The sequence below is a fragment of the Octopus sinensis genome, linkage group LG1 (genome assembly GCF_006345805.1).
Source record: "Octopus sinensis linkage group LG1, ASM634580v1, whole genome shotgun sequence".
In the NCBI taxonomy this organism is placed as follows: Eukaryota; Metazoa; Mollusca; class Cephalopoda; order Octopoda; family Octopodidae; genus Octopus; species Octopus sinensis.
Window position 1 is genome coordinate 98,262,644 of NC_042997.1, and position 24,702 is coordinate 98,287,345.

General features: G+C 35.7%; 1 protein-coding gene across 4 annotated transcripts in view; it reads left to right on the plus strand.

Annotated features, from left to right (window-relative positions):
• Positions 1 to 24,702, plus strand: part of LOC115214895 (5'-nucleotidase) — a 373,486-nt gene that overhangs the window by 343,881 nt on the left and 4,903 nt on the right. For all 4 annotated transcript variants that reach the window (XM_036503166.1, XM_029783931.2, XM_029783940.2 and 1 more), the window contains 9 exons: positions 245 to 384; positions 6,984 to 7,109; positions 8,305 to 8,427; positions 12,350 to 12,524; positions 15,557 to 15,652; positions 18,265 to 18,432; positions 20,571 to 20,743; positions 22,400 to 22,477; positions 23,854 to 23,978. In XM_036503166.1, the coding sequence (XP_036359059.1) occupies positions 245 to 384; positions 6,984 to 7,109; positions 8,305 to 8,427; positions 12,350 to 12,524; positions 15,557 to 15,652; positions 18,265 to 18,432; positions 20,571 to 20,743; positions 22,400 to 22,477; positions 23,854 to 23,978 (1,204 nt within the window). The remainder of the gene's footprint in view (positions 1 to 244; positions 385 to 6,983; positions 7,110 to 8,304; positions 8,428 to 12,349; positions 12,525 to 15,556; positions 15,653 to 18,264; positions 18,433 to 20,570; positions 20,744 to 22,399; positions 22,478 to 23,853; positions 23,979 to 24,702) is intronic.

Consider the following 24,702-nt stretch of genomic DNA (forward strand, 5'->3'; position numbering starts at 1 on the left):
TCGAAGGCTAAAACAATGCGAACGCATTGTGACCAGCGATGTGTAACAACATCTGATGGTCTGGTCGGTCACGTGATCGTGATTATATTATATTATATGTATATTATATTATATATATATATATATGTATGTATATACAAACACATATATATATATTTATATATACACAAACACATATATATATATATTTATATGCATGATTAGTTGCATGTGGTATGTAAATTTATATCATTTATCATTTTAGATTTTGGTGTTGATCGTCTTCTAGAGCTGTCTGAGAAATCAATGATTCCATGGTTGATGAGCAATGTAACAGACAATATAACTGAAAAACCTCTTGCAAATGGAGCCCTTTCATATATGCTGGAATGGAATGGAAAGAAAGTGAGCCAAATTTCTTTCTCTTTATTTTCTTCACTTATTATTTCTTTATTCATGTTATAATAATAATGATAATAATAATAATAATAATAATAAATAATAATAATAATAATAATAATAATAATAATAATAAAAACAACAACAACAACAATAATAATAATAATAATAATAATAATAACAATAATGGCATATTCCTTAATGAGCAAAAAAGATATAAACGTGGGTGCTATGGTTGTAAAGATCAGCTTCTCATCAATAAAATTGTCATAAACAACACAAAAACTTGTCGATAGCCTGGGTAGACTATAAAATTGCTTCTGATAGTCTACCACATAGCTGGATTAAGAAACGACGTACTGGAAACAAGCACAGAAAAAGCTAAGCGTATGAAAACCCGTACTAAAATTGCTGCCTTAGGTATTCTTAGTGATAAATGGCAAGAAAATCCTCTCAGTAGCAAATACCCAAAGAGAGCTAATAATGCCGATGTTGACAAAGCCCTTACCCATCAATGATTAGTGTTTTCTGGCTTAAAATCAGGAACAGAAGCAATTACCATTACCTCCCAAGATCAACGTTTACCTACAAAGAGCTGCCATACCAACATATTAAAGAAAGTCCATATGTCATATATGTAAACAATAAAATGAAGCAATTGATCATGTTGTCTCTCTGTGCAGTCTTCTTACGCCTACAGAGTATCACCTTAGGTATGATAGAACAGCACAGTATATTCTCTGGGTAATTTGCAAAAACCTGGACCTGCCTCAGGATAAAAACTGATGGGAACACAAACCACCTTCAGTGCTTGAAAATGATCACATCTCACTCCTTTGAAACTTCACCGTTCAAACTGACAGAAAGATAGCTGCGAATAGGCCATCCATTATATCGAAAGACTTGAGACAAAGATCATGCCCCCACATTCGTTTGTCTGTCCCAATCGACATAAATGTATCTGTCAAGACCTCCCAAAAAACAAGCAATTATAAAGAACTTGAAATGGAAATTGGCAAAATGTGGAACCTCAAGACTAAAATAATGCCTGTTGTCATAGGTGCCCCAGGAATGGTAACAAAACGGGCTGATTCCTACCTAGCTCAGAAACCAGGAAACACCAAAATGGAAGAAATACAAAATAAAAATACAAAGCCAAAGATTTTATAAACCTCCCTGCAGCCAAGGAAATAATGAAACAACGAATACAACTGAAAGGTACGACAAAAGAACCAAATTTTATCGACAAATCAAGGTCTTCAAGACGGATGCAAAATACTTTTACAGGAAAAGTGGCAAAGGGAAGATAGAGGTAAAGTAGCCACCTAAAACTGAGAAAATGGAAGAGTTCTGGAAGAAGATATGGAAAGACAAAAAAGAATGTAATGCTAAAGCTCGCAAGATAGAACGTGAGAATATGAGACCGGATGAAATTGAAGAGCAGAAATGGGAGGCGATAAGAGTAGAAGAGCTAAGATGTGTTCTTAGAAAGCCTTATAAATGGAAAACCCCAGGACTGGACCGGATCTCTAACTTCTGGCTGAAGTTTTTGACAGAAGTATACCAACATTTTGCTGCATCCCTAACTCAGACCAAATACCTGCCAGCCTGACCGAAGGAACAACATACTTTCTACCAAAAACTGAAGACACGAAAAATTCAAAGAAGTACTGACCAATAACTTGTCTTAACACTACTTACAAGATCATCACATCGATACTAACTGAAAGAATATATACTTTTCTTGAACAGAACTCTATCCTTCTACAAGCTCAAAAAGGTGGTAAAAGGAATTCTTATGGGTGCAAAGATCAATTCCTCATAAATATAATGATTGTAGAAAATTTTCGGAGCAAAAAAAAACAAAAACTTGAGTATGGCATGGTTAGACCACAGGAAAGCGTTTGATAGTGTCCCCCATAATTGGCTACTCAAGGCCCTTTAGATATATGCGATATAAATTCTTACACGGTAGCATGGCCAAGTGGAATACACGTTCCCTACACCATAGTAATGGGATGAGACAATCTAACGACATCAACACCAAACGAGGCATCTTTCAAAGTGAATCCATCACCCCATTACTTTTTTGCATGACACTGATCCCGCTCTCAGACGAACTGAGTAGCACCAGGTATGGGTTCAAAATGTATAATTTTATAGTAAATCATCTGCTTTATATGGACGATCTTGAAGCTGTTAACAACTGTTAAAGAGTTCAACAAGGGCATCGGGATGAATTTTGGCCTTGATAAGTGAGCTACAACAAATTTTGTAAGAGGCAAGCTCGGGCAAACAACTTCCATTAAATTAGATACGGACACTACCATCAAGGAGATGGTATACAACGTGCTACTATGAAGGAAAAAATAATATAGGAGTATTGCAGGAGAGTAATACTCATACTAAAAACTGAACTGAAATCCCAAAATCGTATCGAAACCATTAACACCCTGGCACTTCCAGTAGTCCAGTACAGTTTTAACATCATTACCCGAAATCTTAAAGAGCTCCAACGCCTGGACAGGAAGACAAGAAAACTACTAACTTCTAAGAACCTGCACCACTCAAAAGCAGGCGCTGTTAGTCTGCACCTACTAGAAATAATGAGGGAAGAGGAATGAACAAGTACTTATCTATTACAGAAGACTGGATGCTGCGACTTGTGTGCAAACACGAAAGCAGCAAAAAATCACAGTTCATTGTCAAGGAAGCTTGCAAATTCGCAAGGAAAACCCTGAATTAGAGGAAGAACCTGAAACCACTGCCACCAGTCAAGCAAAACGGATCAAACAGACTTTAAAACAAAATTGAGGAGCGGTGGAGCCAGAAGGTTCTGCATGGACAGTATATACTTCGCAGCCGAAATGCTGATATAGACCAAGCTACAACCCATCTGTGGCTGAGAAGCTCAGGACTGAAAGCTGAGTCTGACGGTTTCATATTAGCGGCACAAAACCAAAGCTTCCTTACCAAATACTACCAGGCTAACGTTCTTCAAAACGGTTCTGACGCTAAATGCAGATTCTGCGATACACTTGACGAAACAATAGACCACCACATCTCGGGTTGTCTTGTGTTGATACCAAACGAATACAAAAATCGCCACGATAGGGCATATGGTGTAGTGGTTAAGAGCCCGGGCTACTAACCCCAAGATTCCGAGTTCGATTCCAGGCAGTGACCTGAATAATAATAATAATAATAATAATAATAATAATAATAATAATAATAATAATAATAATAGAGCGATCCAGGGTAATTGACCAGATATAATCATTAAAGACATGGAAGAAAATACTTGTATACTAATAGATGTAAGTGTTCCCACTGATAATCATTATATCTGTAAAGGAATTTGACAAATTAAGGACTCGGAAATTGAAATACAAAAGATGTGGCCTCTTAAAGCAAGAACTGTTCCGGTTATTGTGGGTGCCCTAGGTATGATAAGAAAGAGATGTTAGAAGCATCTAGATAATATCCCAGGAGAACCAAGTCTCAGAAATCAGAAATATAGTACTGACAAGTACCTTTCACATCCTTAGAAACAACCCTATCAATTTAAATGTATGTGTTGTATTACATGAAGATATTTCGCTACTGTCCCTGCTACTTGCCCTTTCATCAGTGAAACTGTAACATCTCTTATCTTTCACTCACCTTAAGATAATGGGTGTGTCTCGGCAAGTGATTGTAACATTCAGATTAAAAGTAAATAATAATAATAATAATAATAATAATAATAATAATAATAATAATAATAATAATAATAATATAATAATAATAATAATAATAATAATGATGATGATGACGATAATAATAATAGCTTCAAATTTTGCCACAAGGGCAGCAGTTTTGGAGGAGAAGATGAGTTGATGTAATCGACTCCAGTGTTCAACTGCAACTTATTTTATCGACACCGAAAGGATGAAAGCAAAGCCGACCTCGGCAGACTTTGAACTCGGAACGTAGTGACGGGCGAAATGCCGCTAACCGTTTTGTCATGCTTGCTAGCTATTCTGTCAGCTGGCTACCATAATAATAATGATGATGATGATGATAATAATAATGATAATAATAATATGGTATAGGCACACGCCAGAAAAGGTCACAGAAAACGAGAAAGTACCATACTCTGGGATATGCTAATACACACAGAAAGAGATATTAAGGCCAATAGGCCAGATATAGTTGTCAGAGATCATGAAGAAAAATGCTTTCTAATTGATGTATTAATACCAGCAGATGACAACGTTTCTCTAAAAGAAATGGAAAAACTTTCAAATTACAAAGACCTGGAAATAGAAATAACACGAATGTGGAATCTAAAAATAGAGATAATTCGTATCATAGTAGGCACTTTAGGTATGATAACAAAATATTCAGACAAATACATAACAAAAACACCAGGACTTACAAATATATACAACATACAGAAAATTACACTTTCATTACAATAACCATAAGAGCATCACGGCAAATCACAGCACACACCCAAGGCACACAGAGCTGCGCTCGGTAGTGAAAGTACGTTATAAAAATAAAACTACTGAATAATAATAATAATAATAATAATAATAATAATAATAATAATAATAATAATAATAATAATAATAATCACCATTTCTATTACATGTACAAAGCTGAAAAGTCTGGTGAGAGTGGGACAATTTATTGGTCACAAAACAATTAAAGGCAACGTTGACCACAGTGTATCTTGAACTCAGAACGTAAAGCCGGACAAAATGCCTCTAAGCATTTTCTTCCGGCATGCTAACGGTTCTGCTAGTTCACCACCCTAATGATAACAACAACAATTACTACTATAACAACGACGAAACGACGACGACAACAACAACAACAACAACAACAACAACAACAATAATAATAATAATAATGATAATAATAATAATAATAATAATAAAGCTGATAGGTGGGAACAAAAACCTCTGCATGGCAAATATGAGGCCCGTAGTAAACAAGTTGATGTAGACCACAAGCACACCCATCAGTGGCTACGGAGCTTAGGGCTAAAGGCAGAGAGGGAAGGCTTTATCTTGGCTGCCAAAGATCAGAGCTTCTTGACCCGGGACTATCACGTCAGTGTAATGAAAAATGGTGTAGATCCAAAGTGCAGATACTGCAGCGATGGGATAGAAACAGTGGACCACCTAATCTCTGGATGTAAGGTTTTAGCACCTGTAAAGTACAAATCAAGACATGACAGGGTTGGCCAATGTCTACATTGGATATTGTGTCGGTATTATAAAATCAAAACTGCTGACAAAAGGTACAAGCACCACTCTGAGGCTGTAACTGAGGGAGAAATGTAACTATTCTTGGAGACTTCCCAGTATGTACAGACCAGACCATCAAAGCAAATAAAGCAGCTATTGTTGTGAAAGACCTAAACAATAAAGTCTGTTTATTGGCTGACATGAGCATATCCTGTGACCATAATATCTTGGCAAAAGAATTTTAAAAGCTTAGAAAATAAAAAGATTTGCTGATCAAAATCGAAAAGATGTGGCATCTCAAAACGGTTACAATACCTGTCATTGTAGGATCAAAAAAAGAAACTGAAAATTATGTAAGAATGACCCATGAGGTGGAGTTCGTCGTAGATTTCCTGGAGATAGCATAAATTTGTGTGCTTCCACGTGTGCTGTTGATTTTGGCGGCAGGTACAACGTCTGAGTAAGCACTTTTGTCAAAATGTTTGACTCTAAGTTGAGTTACGGGCCTTTTTCAATGGGAGGACCAAAACGGCTCAGCCATATATCCATCGAACAGTCACTTTTTCTGCTGCAATTGGCTTTTCGTTGCACACTGCACCTTCGGCCGAGTATCTGTCACCTCCCGTTAACATATTAGCAAAGTTTCACTGTGAAACTGAAAATCTTTGCATTAGTAACTCGTGCCCAGTGCTGTCCGCCAGAAATTGTAGTGTGGTTTTGCTTTTAATGTCTAATTCATCCACTCGCAACTCACCGAACAGCTTTCGTGTATTCGTGTTTCAGTATGTGGAGGCGCGTGGCTTAGTGATTAGGGTGTTCGGCTCATCATTGTAAGGTTCTAGTTTCGTTTCCTAGAGCGGGTGATGCGTTGTATTCTTCAGTAAAATACTTCACTTCAAGTTGCTAAACTCTACTCAGCTGGGAAAAATGAGTAATCCTGCGATGGACCGGCGTCCGGCTAGGTGGGGATTATATACTCCATAAAACCTGGAAACCGGCCCTTATGAGTCGGTATGGCTCAAGAAGGTAACTTTACTGCTTCAGTGCCTGAACAATTCATCTTCCACGTTTTGAGCTACTTAAATAGACAACGTGGAAGCACACAAATTTATGCTATCTCCAGGAAATCTACGACGAACTCCACCTCATGGGTCATTCTTACATAATTTTCAGTTTCTTTTTTTGATCCTACAATGACAGGTATTGTAACCGTTTTGAGATGCCACATCTTTTCGATTTTGATCAGCAAATCTTTTTATTTTCTAAGCTTTTAAACTGTGCCTTTTCTGTTTGCTTCTTTTAAACTTTTGATTAGCTTTTATCATTTGTTATGATGAGGTAATAAATTTATTTTGTATGTTTTAGATAGGTCTAATTGGACTTGTAGAAAAAGAATGGATTGCAACATTAGGCACACTTGATCCTGAAGATGTAACATTTCAAGACTTTGTGGCCGTTGGCTCAAAAATTGGAAAAGAATTGAAAGATGACGTGAGTAATAACTATCATATCCATCCATCCATCCATAAACGTACGCACGGACACATACACACATACATACATACACACATACATACATACATACATACATACATACATACATACATACATACATACATACATACATACATGCATACATACATATTTTAGCAGGTGCTGCCTGAGTGATACCATACGGCATTCGAAGGCCGTCTGCACCGATCTCAGGCTTCTACCACCTTCATTTCTTCTTAGGTGACACCTGTCAACATCACTGTTTCTGTGGAAGTTCCCAGTTGTTGTCAGGATTTTGCGGGTTTTGATATCTATGGAGTGGGTTTCCTCTACAGACCAATCAAGTATCCCAAATGTTGGGATCAGCACTGGTATTGCATATATTGTTTGTTAGTAAACGCTTAAAGGAGAATCTGGATAAACTGTGATTTTCAGAAAGTGAGATTGACCGGCTGATTCGTACATTACAAGTGCAATCTATAAGTAGAACAGTAAAAATATGCATGACTTTTCTCAAGTTCTGAATGTGAATTTGTCTGCTCCCAGAGATGGAGCATTGTATCTTTGTTGGAAACCGGCTCCCTCCTCAGTGGAAGATTTATTATAATTGAAAAAATAGAAGAGACATACATACATACGACTGCTCCAAGTTTCTATATCCAGACGATAAATTTACATTTATACCAATAATAACTAGTGTATTTGGTTTTGTGAGTAAATGTCTAAGTGATAATCTAGATAAGTTGGGATTAGAATTTTCAGGACAAAAAATAAAAAAAAATTTAAAAAATCAACCAACTAACTCGCCCATTACAAATATAATCTGTAAGTGGAACAGTAAAAGTATGCAAGACTTTTCTCTAGTTTAAAATGTGACATTCTTTTTGTTATCTATGTTCCAAGGATGGAGGGCTGTATCTTTCTTACAAAACCAGCTCCTTCCTCAAAGGAAGAATTTTAATGATTAAGAACAAAAGAAATCATACGTAGATATGTATATACACACACACACACATACATACATACTCTCTCTCTCTCTCTCTCTCTCTCTCTCTCCATATATATATATATATATATATATATATATATATATATATATATATATATATATATATATATATGTATGTATATATGCATATATGTGTATTTGTGTACGTACATATGCTAACTCTTTCTTTTATTCATTTTGTAGGGTGCAGATATCGTCATTGCACTAACTCACATGCGGTGGCCAAATGATGAACGCCTCGCAGAAGAAGCAGAACATATCGACCTCATCCTGGGGGGTCATGATCATGATTATGGCCTTAAAGAGGTATATCCATGGAAGAAACAAATTCTTTATTTTTATTTACAAACAAGGCGACGAGCTGGTAGAATTGTAATATTTAAGTTTGTGTGTATCAGTTTTCTACAATAGGTTGACTTGTTTTCATTTTTCACATACAGGACACTGCTTAATCACACATCATTTACTGTCCCCTACTCTTTATTTTTCGGCAACACCATCTATGTACAAATGTACTAATGTAAGCACGAGCACACGTGCGCAAGCGCGCGCGCACTCATGCATACATACATGAATACATACATGCAGACAAACAAACAGACAGACATATAAACATATAAAAGGCAGACTGTATGATGCATGTGTACGTACAGCCATGCTACATGATAGTGAAACATGGGCTATGACTGCTGACGATATGCGTAAGCTCGCAAGAAATGAAGCCAGTATGCTCCGATGGATGTGTAATGTCAGTGTTCATAATCGACAGAGTGTAAGTACCTTGAGAGAAAAGTTGGACCTAAGAAGCATCAGTTGTGATGTGCAAGAGAGACGTTTGCGCTGGTATGGTCATGTGACGAGAATGGCTAAAGATAGTTGTGTGCAAAAGTGCCACACCCTAGCAGTTGAGGGAACATGTGGAAGAGGTAGACCCAGGAAAACCTGGGACGAAGTGGTGAAGCACGACCTTCGAACTTTAGGTCTCACCAAGGAAATGACTAGAGACCGAGACCTATGGAAGTATGCTGTGCGTGAGAAGACCCGGCAAGACTAGTGAGACCATAACCCGTGGCCAGTCGACTTATACATACCTTTCCTTCTTGGGACACAAAACTCCACTTGTGAAGACCCGTTGAGGCAAGTGAAAATCAAAATCAAAATCAAACCAAATCAAATCAGATATCAGAAAGCAGAACCAAAATCGAAGTCGATCAACATCAATGGAAATTGCAGCTGTGATACCAGTGCCGGTGACAAGTAAGCGAACCATCCGATCGTGGCCGTTGCTAGCGCCGCCCCGACTGGCCTCTGTGCCGGTGGCACGTAAAAAGCACCATCCGTTCGTGGTCGTTGCCAGCCTCGCCTGGCCCCCGTGCCGGTGGTACGTAAAAGCACCATCCGTTCGTGGCCGTTGCCAGCCTCGCCTGGCCCCAGTGCCGGTGGCACGTAAAAAGCACCATCCGATCGTGGCCGTTGCCAGCCTCGCCTGGCCCCCGTGCCGGTGGCACGTAAAAGCACCATCCGTTTGTGGCCGTTGCCAGCCTCGCCTGGCCCCAGTGCCGGTGGCACGTAAAAAGCACCATCCGATCGTGGCCGTTGCCAGCCTTGCCTGGCCCCCGTGCCGGTGGCATGTAAAAAGCACCATCCGTCCGTGGCCGTTTGCCAGCTCCGTCTGGCACCTGTGCGGGTGGCACGTAAAAAGCACCCACTACACTCACGGAGTGGTTGGCGTTAGGAAGGGCATCCAGCCGTAGAAACACTGCCAGATCAGAGTGGGCCTAATGCAGCCTTCTGGCTTCACAGACCCCAGTTGAACCGTCCAACCCATGCTAGCATAGAAAGCGGCCGCTAAATGATGATGATGATGATGATGATATACATACATTTTATATATACATACATACATACATACATACATACATACATACATACATACATATATACATACATACATACAACATTATATATATATATATATATATATATATATAATATATATATATATATATATATATATATTATATATATATATATATTATATATATATATATACACACATGTATTCTTGAATGACTTCTTAACTATTTAATTTTCCCCACTCAAATCCGGTGGTTTGCGGTGGCTCGAATTTAGCAGTCTTTTCTCATAAACGCTGTGCATGACATTTGAATTCAAGGTAATCCCCAAGGTAAGGTCTTGTATTGATGTCTATCTATAGGAATATTCCCCTGGTAAGACGAATAAGACCCTTAATAGGTTCCTAACGTCGAAATTGCAATAGGGAATTAACCAGTTATTTCTGTCGCCTGCAGACAGCTTTTATCGCGAAGAGAAATAACACGAGTGACAATAGTGGCTTTATAGCGGTTTTGACTGCTATTTCTAAACATGTAAGGGATTTTGAAATCTCCTTATTTATACTTGTGACTTGTTCGTAATTATGAACATTCTTCTTCTATATATTTTATGATAACATGTTTGGCCATTGATATATTCATGATTATTAGCCGTTTATGATATATCCTCCGTAATGGATTATTAAGAGTTATCTCCCATGAATCCATGTCCGCCAAGACTGCAATGTGTCAGCTGTCTAAGGGTATATATATGTCATTTCTTGAACCAAAGAATGGGGACAGCTACATTGCCAAAACAAATTTCTCTTCGTGCGCGTAACAACAACATAGATCGCTTTTTGAGTTGTTGTTTTTTTTGTTTTTAATGATTCTCCTTTCTACTAAAACAAAGGTTTGAGACGTCTACATCCATTCAGGTATGAACAAATCATTTCTTACAAATTTTGCAGTTGATTTTGTACGGCGTTCACTCTTTTAATCGCCAAATATAGCTGGCATGCTTTGGGATGTTGCATCTCTCTTGGCTTCTAAAAGAGGACCTATGATTATTTGACCTTATCTTAAGTTCTTTGTTGTCTCAACTTATTACTGTATATATGAGTCCCCGTTATTGTTGGTCGACAGAAGCCCTGATTCGTACAACGTGGCCTGTTTGCGATATTGACCTTTCGTTCGATACTCGCTGTTAACTCTACATGAGTTTCCTGTCTCTGCGCGGGGGGAATGACATTTACTAATATTTTTTTGATACTTGCCATACATACATACATACATACATAGATACATAGATACATACATACATACATACATACATACTTACATACATGCATGCATGCATGCAGGTATACATACATACATACGTATGTACGTATGTTTGTATTCGAAAACTAGACAAAGATCTTAAGGAGAGCCGGCGTCCTATTAAATATGGTGATATATTTGACTGGCAAGTGATTTGATCTGAGATCTGGGTTTGAAACAGAAGCAGTTACAGCTTGAGATAGATATATTAGCCATTCAAAAGCATGCAAAACCCTGTTTTACTTCAATTATTAAGTAGCAAAGTTTATTAAATACATATCTATAAAAAACAGGTGTACTGAACGATAAAATATGCAGTTATGTCCCTTATGTAAATCGGATAACACCTTTCATTTTCAAAATATAATCCTGTGTGAACACAGTTGTGGTTTCATGGGTTTACATTACATCTCTCTGTAATCAACTCCAATCTATATAACACTATGAACAGAAATGAATATTTAAGTGGAAGGCGTTTGTTCGAACTTAAAACCTGTTTCAAGTCATTCAGAAAACATTTTCTCTTTAAAGGATAGTTAATAGTTATGCCCCTTGTTTTGCAAATACAGTTAAAGTTATTTCCCTTACAAGAATTATTTCGTTTCACTCTTTTTACATCATAGTTGAAAATTTTGAAAACAAATTACTCGCATAGGTGCAAAGCATGGCTAAATGGTTAAAAATTTCGTTTGCGATCACGTTTGTTACGGGATCTATCATACTGTGCGTCACTTCATTCAAATATTTTCGCTTATAAAATTATAGAATACGGGGACACTCTACATCGATTATAAAATAATAATTCAAGCGACAGAATCAAAATTATCATGTGAGGACGAACATTTCAACATTTAGTACAGAATCATTCCTCAAACCAATAAGCAATGTCTAACACTGTAAAAAGATAAACCATTTGAATCATTGAAATTTTAAATTTTTACCTTTGGACTCATGTTGAATTTACTTTTCCGTCCTCTGCGCCAATAGTAAATGTAGTATAACTTTTTTAAAGAGAAATAATGTTTCCGCTAATATATTTATTTGCATATGAATTTTTTTATAACTTTCAGGTAAATGGTAGGTACATCCTCAAAAGTGGTACTGACTTTCGCAATCTCAGTAAAATTACCCTAAAATGGCCCACACCAGAACCTTCCAGTGTCATTGTGGATATAGAAAGAATAGATCTGGATTCTTCATACCCTGAAGATGAAGACACAAAAGAAGTTGTGAATGATTATTTAAGTGAGTATTGACCATATTTACCATTTACAATATATTGACAATATAAATGTAAAAGAGAACGTTGAAAATTGATTACATCAGAAAGATACTAATTTGCTTCTTGATTACCATTGATTATATGCAAAAGTGGATGTGGTGAATGTTATTGCAACATATTTTATGCTGTGTTCCACTTTTGCCAAGCACTCAGGAATCAAGCAAAGGTGAGATATACTGTTATTCAATAAAATGAAGCAAGCGGAGCTACATATTTTGTTTATGGTCTTGAAGCATAACAGTTGAAACATTGTTTCCGTCGTCAATTTCATTGTGTCTCACATGATTTGGATGTTGAATTGATGAATTTATGATGCAAAATAACATTGAGTCAGTTCATTTAAGAACGAAGGAGAGGTTCGCATTTAAATGTTTGTTGATTAACAATGGATATAAAATATCTGACAAAACAGTTTTCTACCTAAATATAAGTTCAAATTGTGTGATTTACATCTCAACATGCACTAAAATAAATGTATATTTCTCCTTCTAAAATGCCAGTATCGAACACTTTAACGTACTGCATTAACCTAATCAGAGAAGTGTACCCATCTCAAATGTGATTCCTTTAAATCTAGTTTTCTATCATTACATAAAATTTGGAAATATTTTTATTTAGTGTCTTGCCAAGAATCTTTTGTTAATACGAACACACCTGTAATATTTGTTTGGTTATTTTCATCTGTATCTTAAATGAGAACAGGTATTCTTGGACTGGAGTTAACTGTTGACAATCAGAAATACATGGTTTTTCAAAAACTACAACTTCCTGGTATTTTGTGTTAAGAAAAGTTAAACATTTCCCAAAACGTATGAATCCACATGACCCCTATTCAATATAAATTTATTCGGTAAAAATTAAGTTATTGACAGATTATTTCTACTATTAGATGATAATAATAATAAGTAACTTTCAGAGGAATATCTGTTATCAATTTCCTACAGATTGCCTAGACAGTGCACAATTTGATATTTTTCCAAGAAATGTTACAGATTATACGAACCTGTGAATTCAAAATTTGGCAATATGAAACTTAATCTACTGAGCTTCGTACACTCTACGAATATTTTTAAATCATTGTTATGGATAGATACATAACAATGGTAGATTAATTGTAGATATAGTAAAATGATCCTCATTTGTGTCGAGCAGAAGTTTTCTTTGAATCCATTGTCAGACCTAATTTTAATTCTCAACTGAGGCACATTCATTTTCTCCAAGTAAACAAGCAATTCCGCGGGGAAAAGCATAAACTTCACAATAATCCACTTAGCTTTTTAAGCAAATAAGCTACTTTGTGCCTTGTTAAAATAACCGCATATGAAATTACATGTTTATTTATTATTTTCTTTTTGCTAGTTTTCAATCTAATGCTCGTTCATAACGGCGCTTGTTGGAATAATAATGATGTTACTATTCAGAGTCTTTCCAGTGATTTCAGATCGGATCCACTTTGTCTAAGAACGATAGTATTACGTAAGCAAGACCACTATATACCCAAGAACTTAAAGAAGTGGAATATGCTTGTTCATTCAGCCTCTTGTAATCACTTTCTCTTCGTGGCGTAATCAGATGAAACAGTGCCCACGACCATTTTCAGGCATCAATGATTGATAGGAGGAAGAGAGGTTATCAATGGACTAGGATTCTGGTAACAATGTTTGCAAAGGACAGGATCTGGTATTAAAATGAGCGTCAGAATATGAACAAGAGTAGTGACTTTGACAGGATTGCAAACTATCTAATAAACAAATTTTAACTAGTATTGCTTTAGTCATCATGAGTTTATGGTGGAAGATATATACTCAAGATGTGTAAAGTGGGATCGAACGTGAAATTAATAGTTGCTGGACAACTTCTTTATAACTGTGTACATACAGTTATGTGCACTGGAGCCGCGTGAGTTTAAGTATTCTGCTGCTACCATGCAGTATAGAAACAATGTAGTAGCCGAGGACAGAATTTTTCAATGTGGATTCCATGTATAGCATTTTCTTCTTTTAATAAAATCTGAAGCTATAAAAAAAAGTTATTCACCATTTTCACAATAATACTTTAAGGCGGCGAGCTGGCAAAAACGTTAGCATGCCGAGCGAAATGCTTAGCGGCATTTCGTCTGCCGTTACGTTCTGAGTTCAAATTCCGCCGAGGTCGACTTTGCCTTTCATGCTTTCGGGGTCGATTAAATAAGTACCAGTTACGCACTGGGATCGATCTAATCAACGGGACTCCTCCCCACCCCCGAATTTCGGGCGTTGTTCCTAGAGTAGAAAAGAATAATTTATTATTTGTCATTTTCTTGTACATGAGTAAAATATCTCTCTAATACAATAAGTGCTTCATTTAATGTCTTACTAAAATTTCAATGGTGAGTTTGTTGTCTATAATATACGAAGGGATGCTAAATAGTTCCTGGCTTTGGATACGAGAAAATACAGGAGGATTACTTAATTATGATTTTATTCAACATATTTCCCCATCAGATTCACAAACTTATTGCAGCAGTCCTTCAGTTTTTTCTAAGCCCTGCAAAAGAACTTGAAATGTTGGGCCGCTAGCCAGGCCTTTCGCGACATCCTTAAAGCCAGGAACTTTTCAGCACCTCTCGTATGTAGTAACAGACTCTGTGAGCTTTGGAGAATAGTATAATGGATTCCACTCAAAATACGTCTGTGAACTACGAGTTAGTGGTTGGAACTAGTATATTGATACCCGTTCCATTCAACTGGTTGTTACTGTGCTGGAGATATTCGTGAAAAGGATAATGCGAGTGGTAATGTGGTGATGTGAATCATGGTAATAATGATGATAGTTGAAGAGTCAGATACGGTGACAATTGGGACAAAACTGATTGTAGTAATATGTGCATTTGGAGTAGACATAATGATATTTGTTATGTTGGTAATATGGAAGGGTTATACTGATTTGATTGCATACGGCATTAATTTTAGCAAACGATTGCTTGAAAACTATCTTGTACAACTGTATTTTTCAGAAATTGTTGACACCAAATTAGATGAAGAGCTTGGTAATATATCAGTGCCACTCGATGGCAGATTTAGTGCCGTCCGCACACGGGAAACCAATTTAGGTAAATGTATATTTTATATGTAATCTTTATGAAGTTGAAGTGGCATTTTAACTATTTTTGATATTTGATATATATCCTTCAGAGATGCACATATCGTCAGCCACTAAGGGACATGGTCAACTGGTTAAGGTCAAACAACTGACAAGCAAATCTGTGGTATTGAGCAGAATATTTGCTGTAGCCCATCTATTATTATTATTACTATTATTATTATTATTATTATTGTCATTGCCTTTGCACAGCTAACACTGGAGATGGACTACGGTGTCAGCTGTTCACTACCAGTGAGCTAAGGTAACACATCTTATTTTTCGAGCACCTTCCGGAGTACTCGAGTGGTTCCAAGCAGTGCTGTTTTCTGCAAGTGCTCCACCCTTATTGCAGCCCCTATTTGTTCCACGTACTTCTCGAGATTTTTGCTTACTGTTTCCAGGACTCCGACAATTATTGGTACTACCACTACCTTTTTCATCGACCACAACTGCTTAACTTCCCAAACTAACCTGTCATATCTCACGACTTTTCTTTCTTCCTTATCGCATACCTTGTTGTCAGATGGGCATGTAATATCTATGATCCAGCATAGTTTGTTTTCTTTCTCAATTAAGACTATGTCTGGCTTCCTATTCTCTATCTCATGATCGCACTGAATCATAAAATCCCAAAGGATCTATGCATTTTTATTTTCGACGATGCCTTCGGGTTTGTGGTCATACCAATTTTTTGCTGTATCAAGTCCATACTTGTTGCAAAGTGTCCAATGGACAAGCCTTGCTATATTGTCGTGGCTTCTCTTATATTCCTTCTGGGCTAGTGGCGTACATTGGCTGGTAATATGCCATACGGTTTCACCATTTTGTCGTCCACAAATAATTCTGCACTTATCACTTTCTGATGTGTTGTCTATTCTGTATTTTATGTAGTTTGTTCTTAGTGCTTGCTCTTCGGCAGCACAAATTAGAGCCTCCGTTTCCGGTTTTAAATCCCTTTTTGTCATCTACAGCCATCTTTCTTCTCTGTCTGTCTTATCTTCAACATCCCTATGAAACTGACCGTGCATTCTTTTCTTTACCCACCTATTTTCAGCTTCATTCGTTTTCAATATTTTTTTATAATGCTTTAACTTTGTAATCTTTCATCTTTACTTCTAATTATAGCGGTTCAATGGCATTTTTTACATACCATGCTATGTTGTTTTTTTCTGCTCTAATGCTGTGTTCGCATCCAATAAATCCTTTCTCCCTTCTTTTTCTTGGTACATATAGTCTGTCTGTGTCACTTTTTGGGTGGAGTGTCCCATATCTAGTTAGCAACTTCCTTGTCTTTCTTTCTAAGCTGTTTAGTTCATCCACTGTCCATGTGATTACCCCTGCACTATTTCTAAGGAGTGAAACTGCCCAGGTGTTGATTCTTCAATGTTATTCCGTCCGTTTAATTTCGACTTAAGGATCAGTCTCAGTCTGAGCAAGTACTCCACCTTTAATTTTTCTCTCATTTCTTTCTCCATCAAGTTATCCATTTCCACAATCACCAAGTACTTATAGCTCGTCTCTTCTATCTGCTTCATAACCTCCACCGACGGTATCCTTACCCCGTCCATACATTTGATTTTGTCTCTCTTCAACACTCACACACCACACCTTCTCAATCCGAACTCCATTCTGGTATCAGTACTGAATGTATACACCGTATCAATGAGGGCACTGACTTGGGCTTCATCTTCACCATAAATTTTGAGGTCATCCATGAATAACAAATGGTTGGCTTTTTATTGACGGCTTTTGAATTCATACCCCGCCTGCGCTTTCATCAGAATCAGTGCTAGTGGTATCAAGCAGAGTACAAAGATGAGTGGAGACAGGCAGTCCCTTGGGAAGATGCTCCTCCTAATTTCTACTGTCCTTAAACTTCTTCCGTATGCTATCAGTTCCGTCCTCTAATTCGCCATACTTTTGCCAAGCAATCGCACAACATTCGATGCTTCTTCTTCTTCTTCTTTCTTCTTCTTCTTCTTCTTCTTCTTCTTTCTTCTTCTTCTTCTTCTTCTTCTTCTTCTTCTTCTTCTTCTTCTTCTTCTTCTTCTTCTTCTTTCTTCTTCTTCTTCTTCTTCTTCTTCTTCTTCTTCTTCTTCTTCTTCTTCTTCTCCTCCTCTCCCCCTCCCCCTCCTCCTTCTCCTCCTCCTCCTCCTCCTCCTCCTCCTCCTCCTCCTCCTCCTCATTATTATTGAAGGCCGCGAGCTGGCAGAATTGTTAGCACGCCGGACAAAATGCTTAGCCGTATTTCGTCCGTCCTTACGTTGTGAGCTCAAATTCTGCTGTTGCCGACTTTGCCTGTCATCCTTTCGGGATCGATAAATTAAGTAGCAGAGAGACACAGGAGTCGATTTAATCAATAACTCCTTTCCCGACCAAATTCCAGGCTTGTGCCTTTAGCAGAAAGGATCATCATCATCATCATCATCCTCACACTGATAAATAAAAGTTTCTTTTAAAATTTTTATTATTATTTTTTTTTTAATTCTTAATCAAACTATCAAACATTTTTAATTCAACGTCTATTGTTATTACTCCATGATACGATCTGACTTTTACATTTTACGACTTGCTTTTTAGGGAATTTCATTACTGACATAATGCTGTCAGCAACACAAGCTGATGTTGCCCTTATCAACTCAGGAACTTTCCGTTCAGATAGAATCCATCCAAAAGGACCATTCAAACTTCAGGATCTTATGGATATCTTACCTATGGTGGACCCACTTGTTGTATTAAAAATCACAGGTTTGTATTTGTATAGAATATATAATATACTATATTATAATATATAATTTAATACATTATATACACACATACATATACAAATATGTATGTATGTGTGTATTTGAGTGAGAGTGAGAGAGAGAGAGAGAGAGAGAGAGAGAGGTTGTGGTTAGGGTGTTACATTCACGATCACTACATAGTGGTTTCAATTCCTAGACTGGGTGGTGCGCTGTGTTTTTGAGCAAAACACTTCATCTCATATGGCTCGGTGATTACTTCGTCATTTGACGTACACCTGTCCAGACAACATTTTTGTTTTGATGCTGGAAGTGACCTAATGTACGGTACATACATTTGATCACTATAAACAAATCGTTTCAGCAGATCGTTCAACAAAGGCTGAACGGTCACACGCCATCTTGAAATGGAGAGTCCATCAAACATACAAACATACGTACATGCATATATATATATATATATATATATATATATATATATATATATATATATATATATATATATATATATATATATGTATGTGTGGGTGTGTGTGCGTGGGGGTGTATATGTATATATATATATATATTTATATATATGTGTGTGTGTGCGTATATATATGTGTATATACATACATACATATATATATATATATATATATATATGTATATATGTATATATGTATATATGTATGTATATATGTATGTATATGTATATATATATATATCTATCTATATATATATATATATATATATATATATATATATATATATATATACAGAGAGAGAGAGAGGAGAGAAGGGCAATTATGCGGATAAGAGAAAGAAAGAGAGAGAGACAGAGAGAGACAGAGAGCATTTTATCGCGCCGAAACACTGATATATCTTTTGTTTTTTTTTTCTTTTCTTGTGGGTGGTCTGTGGAATAAATACTCAAATTTTCAGATGACAATCACTGAAATTTTAAAACTACAGAATCTTAATATTTAACGTGTTGTACGTACATATAGATATGCATTCAAGCGCTCGCATATAATAAAATATGTAAGAAATATATTCATTTTAACAATGTTTTGAGTCGCCTTTATTGAGTCATTTTCTACTCAGTCTGAAATTCTTGTGCCTACATAAGATTTGTTTTAAATGATAGCTTTCCTTGGTGATTTTCATCTTTCCTATATAGAGATCAAAGTAGACCTAATGTACATCGGATGAAACGAGATTAACTATTGCATTACCTCCCTTGAATAGAATTAGATCGGCTAAGTTTAATAACAGAAAGAAATGAGAAGAAATGACAGAAATATGATTGTCATTTGAATTTATCAAAGTATTAACTTAGATACGCTGACCCAGAATTTCTCTATACACCATGTTTCATATTTTGACATGAAACTAGATGGGTTGCTGTGTAATTCCTGATGGAATCAGTTAGTTAAATACAATCACTTCTACCTGGTCTCTCATTTATTATGGAGATGAACTATAGCTGTGTATGTTGCGTAAATTACACATTAGAACACTCTGTGAAGGCGCGTGGCTTAGTGGTGAGGGTATTCTGTTCACGATCGTAAGGTCACGAGTTCGATTCTCAACGGCGCCTTGTGTCCTTGAGCAAGACACTTTATTTCACGTTGCAGCAGTATACTCAGCTGAAAAAAATTAATAGTACCTGTATTTCAAAAGGCCAGCCTTAGTGGGGGGCTGGTATGCATAGGTGACTGCTAGTCTTCCATAAACAACTTTGCCCAGACTTGTGCCTTGGAGGGGACCTTCCTTGGTGCAATTCCTTTGTCATTCATGACTGAAGTGGGTATTTACCCTTTACTCTTTACAACACTCTAAATTTGTGCCTTATTCTATTTTGACTCCACGTAACAGTAAAAAAGTAAGAACATGTATGCAAAAGGTAAGACAATTAGGAACTTGCAGCTTTGTTCCCTGCTTATAACATTACATTATTTAGAGAATAACCTCGATAATCTAAGGATTTTAAGGGACCTTCTTTGTTCCTGTCACAATTCTATTTTAAAATTTTGTGCCAGTTGTTTTTAAATTTGGTGTACTGATGCAGTTTTGTATGCTAATCTTTGCCATAAATTAAGAAATAAAATTTAATAGCTTTTAAAGTTTGTAATTAATGTTGAACTTATTTCCTAAAAGGTGCAAAACTGGTGGAAGCTTTGGAAAACAGTGTTTCTGAATACCCCAAATTAGAAGGACGTTTCGGTCAAGTGTCAGGAATCATATTCGGGTTCGATCCCAGTAAACCACAAGGTCACCGAGTGGAGTCAGAATTGATAAAAGTACAAGGCGAGTATTTAGAGTTAGAAAAGGTATGTTCATATTTTTGTTTCATTTCTATTTATCATTATATCATTATCATAGTTGATATATATATTATATATATATATGTATATATATATATAATATATATATATATATATATATATGGTATGTTCATATATATATATATGTATATATATATATTATATATATATATATATATATATATATATATATATATATGTATAATTCAATACTGTATGTATTTTTCAGGCTAAAATTATGTCATTAATGAGTCATAATTTTATTACCAAAATTATTAACAGGAAACATATATATCGACTAAAATATATAAGTTACTTTTCATAATATAAGTTGTAACAGGAATGGGATTTCAAGTGTTGCCAAGTTAAAAAATTAGAAGCAAAGAAAAGTGAGAGGAAGGTGGGTGGGAAGGAGATAGAAAGACAGAGAGAGAGAGAGAGAGAGGGGGGGAGAGAGAGAGAAAGAGAGGGAGCATGACACTAAGTGTGGGTTTAACTCAAGGAACAATTACAAGATTGATTGTCCAAACCTGTATTCAGCACATAGACCAGTTCAACATGATAGAACAATATCCGTTCATTTTCTCGAAAATGACAAACCAGCATCTATTGATTTTGGAATTGACAATTATGTAAGTACATCTTTTAGAGCAGCTGAGTGCTACATCTGAATAAATGAAGTTTTATCTACGAATGTTTATTCAAGAGTGTTTGAATAACCTTTAAATATTTAGATAGTAAGCAGAACGTTTTATCTTAAGACTAGAGAGAGGTAATTTACTTCATCAAAATGTACAGCCGCTCTCAAATAGGAAATTATCTTTTAGCAATAAACTCTATAGTAGGAAGTCAATTTTGCATATACAATGCAACCAATTAACTCATCCGAACCTTACCGCCTGTAAAACAGGTATATAAAGCCCATCTCCATATCACATTCGGTTCACATAAATAAAGACATAATAAAATAAATATACAGTTTGGTACCATCTGGTATCGCGTTTATCAATGGGTTATCTGGGGACATTCCAGTGTTATTTGCATGCTAATGGTGTTGCTGAGAGCGATAAAAAATGCGCTTGTTTCTTACGCCTATCTAATACTTCTATATCAAGCGTTACTGTATGTGATGAGGAAAAACTGTACAGAATCGGAATCAGCACCAAGAAGGCATTCATTCTGATGTAAAAAAAAAACGGTTGTCGACAAGGGAGTATTCTTTTCTAATTTGCATATTAATTTCTGGCACTTTGTGTATAAACTTTGAAATTTAGCTCGTATGTTATGGGTTGAGTTTTCGCTCCATACATACATACATACACAGTACATACATACATACATACATACATACATACATACATGCATACATGCATACATACATACATACATACATACATACACACACACGCACACACACAGATATATAATATTATGTGTCCGTGTGTGTGTCTATGCGTCTGTGTTTGTGCGTGTGTATAAAAGATATATAAGCTATATATATATATATATATATATATGTTTGTGATTGCATATGTGCATGCACAACAGAATACCGACATGAATATAATGTTTTTATGATACATTCTGACAAAAAATATAATTATGGTTGATGAATACGTATAAGAGACAACTGCATTTATCGAACTTTACCTGTTTTGCCAGACATATCTCTTATGTACAAAAGCTTATCTCGCACATGGAAAAGATGGCTACGACATGTTCAAAGATTGTGAGTTTATGGTAAATATCCAATTTCCTTATTTTGTTATCTCGTCTCTTTAATTATATAATGTTATTTTCGTTTCTGATTTTTATCATTGCATCACAAAATTCATCTGGTGGAGATGAAAACCAAAAACTAAATTTGGTTAGGGTTATGAGAAACAGAAGCAAGTATATTTTTATATAAAACAAGACCGTTGAGGATGTTTTGTAGTAGCTGAGGGCAAATAGCAATCAGTTACATTTGAATTGAAATAAAAACGACACACTGGAATAGGTAATCCTAGATTACCTATTTAAAATGATGTTAAATTCATAGTGGAGATATCTTTCTTAGTTTGATCAGGGCTGACCCAGAAATAAACAATAATGACAACATCATCATCAATATCATCATCAACAACAATATCAGCAATAACAACAACTGAACCAATAGCATGAAGATCGATATTTCGACTACATTTTTCTAACATTTGTTAAAAGCTAACTTAGTTTTATCCAAAAGAAGAAAAATGAGTGCATGATTACTACTTACAAACGTACAAATGGACTTGAAAACAAGTTTCTTCTGTCACATAAATAAGTTGCAAGATTTGTAAGATATAATTGGAATATATATATATATATAAATTGTGTAAATACTAGCATATGAAATCGTTGGTAGCACTATTGACATTGACAAATAAAGCGCGCATGCACGCGCACACACATATGCAGGATCACTGGCTTAGTATTAGCATATGGAAAATAAATCAACCTTCTGCCTTTGGATTCAAGTAGTGAAATTGGATTACAGACTTGACTAGTTAAAATGTTATCTTCTCTGATGTACTGGAAATGTTTACTTTAATAGAGAGCATCGAACTACTTTACGAGAGTGAGTATAGTAAGATCTCAGGTATCAGCAAGCCGAGCCCAATACCTTTGTGATTTCTGTTTTCTCTTCAGTTTTTCCACTTTCGTCCAATGGGGAACACTATACACGCCACATCTATTCTTGTACTCCCGTTGTTGATGGGGATTATAAATATTTTTTACACATATAACTCATTGTGTAACATTAAGATTTTGACTAAATGTACGACTTTAGTACGTAGAACAAAGATTTATCTACAAGAATATTATTTAGTTGCATAGTCCGGATATTGTCATTATAATAAAACTAAACCTTATCAAATGCTGTTGAATATCTGTTTTGTTCTCAGTCAAAGTTCTTTTAAATGGCTATCATTTCCAAACCGAAAAATAATTGCTTACCACTTAAAACATAAATCATCATCAACCCCCAAATAATTCTTTCTAACGTAGATTTGATTTACTTTCTATTTGAATGCCGATTGTCTCATATTTAATAAACGTATCAATTAAAATTGTATTTGCTTTTTTACACATAGGTTAATGAAGATGAAGGTCCTGTTTTATCGACTGCTGTGAGAAACCACTTTGAATCCGTTCAAATGATTCAAGGTATCAAATCATGTCGATCTGGACATCGTCAGTCACTAATTGGTCTCGTCAGGTTCGTAGCTTGCTATTTTGTATAGAATTTCTTTGAAAGTACATAAATTCATTTGAATTAAAAGGCTTTTTCTTGCTTTGAACCTTCGACGCCTGAAAGAGTTGTAAGGATGCTGTCGTGAAATACGGTGTGATTCCACACTTAAATCTTGCAAGAAACCGTTTTCCTTCAGGTCTGAGGATAGCCAATTTAGTCCGGAGAAGGAGTAAATGTGAATGATCAAATCTAAAATGGTTGTTGATTTCTCTAACTCAGGGCAGTTCGAGGTACACTTGCCCGCGGCAGGATTTGAGCCAAGAGGAATACAGCAAATTATTCTAGAGACACTTATGATATGCCGCCAAATGAGGAAACATTGAAAGTAAAAGTAGTTGCATACAGAAATGAATTACACAAATACTAAATGTTATATATTTGTATGTACGTATGCATGTATATATGTATATGTATATATATGTATGTATATATCTTTTTATATCTACATACGTATGTATACGTATATATATATATATATATATATGAATGTGTATATGTGTATAAATATATATATGTATATATATTATACATGGTGTTTATAAAATATATATATATGTATGTATGTATACATATATCTGAACATACATATATATATATACACATACACATACATATATATAGATATATGATATATATACATGTATATATATATATATATATATATATTATATATATATATATATATATA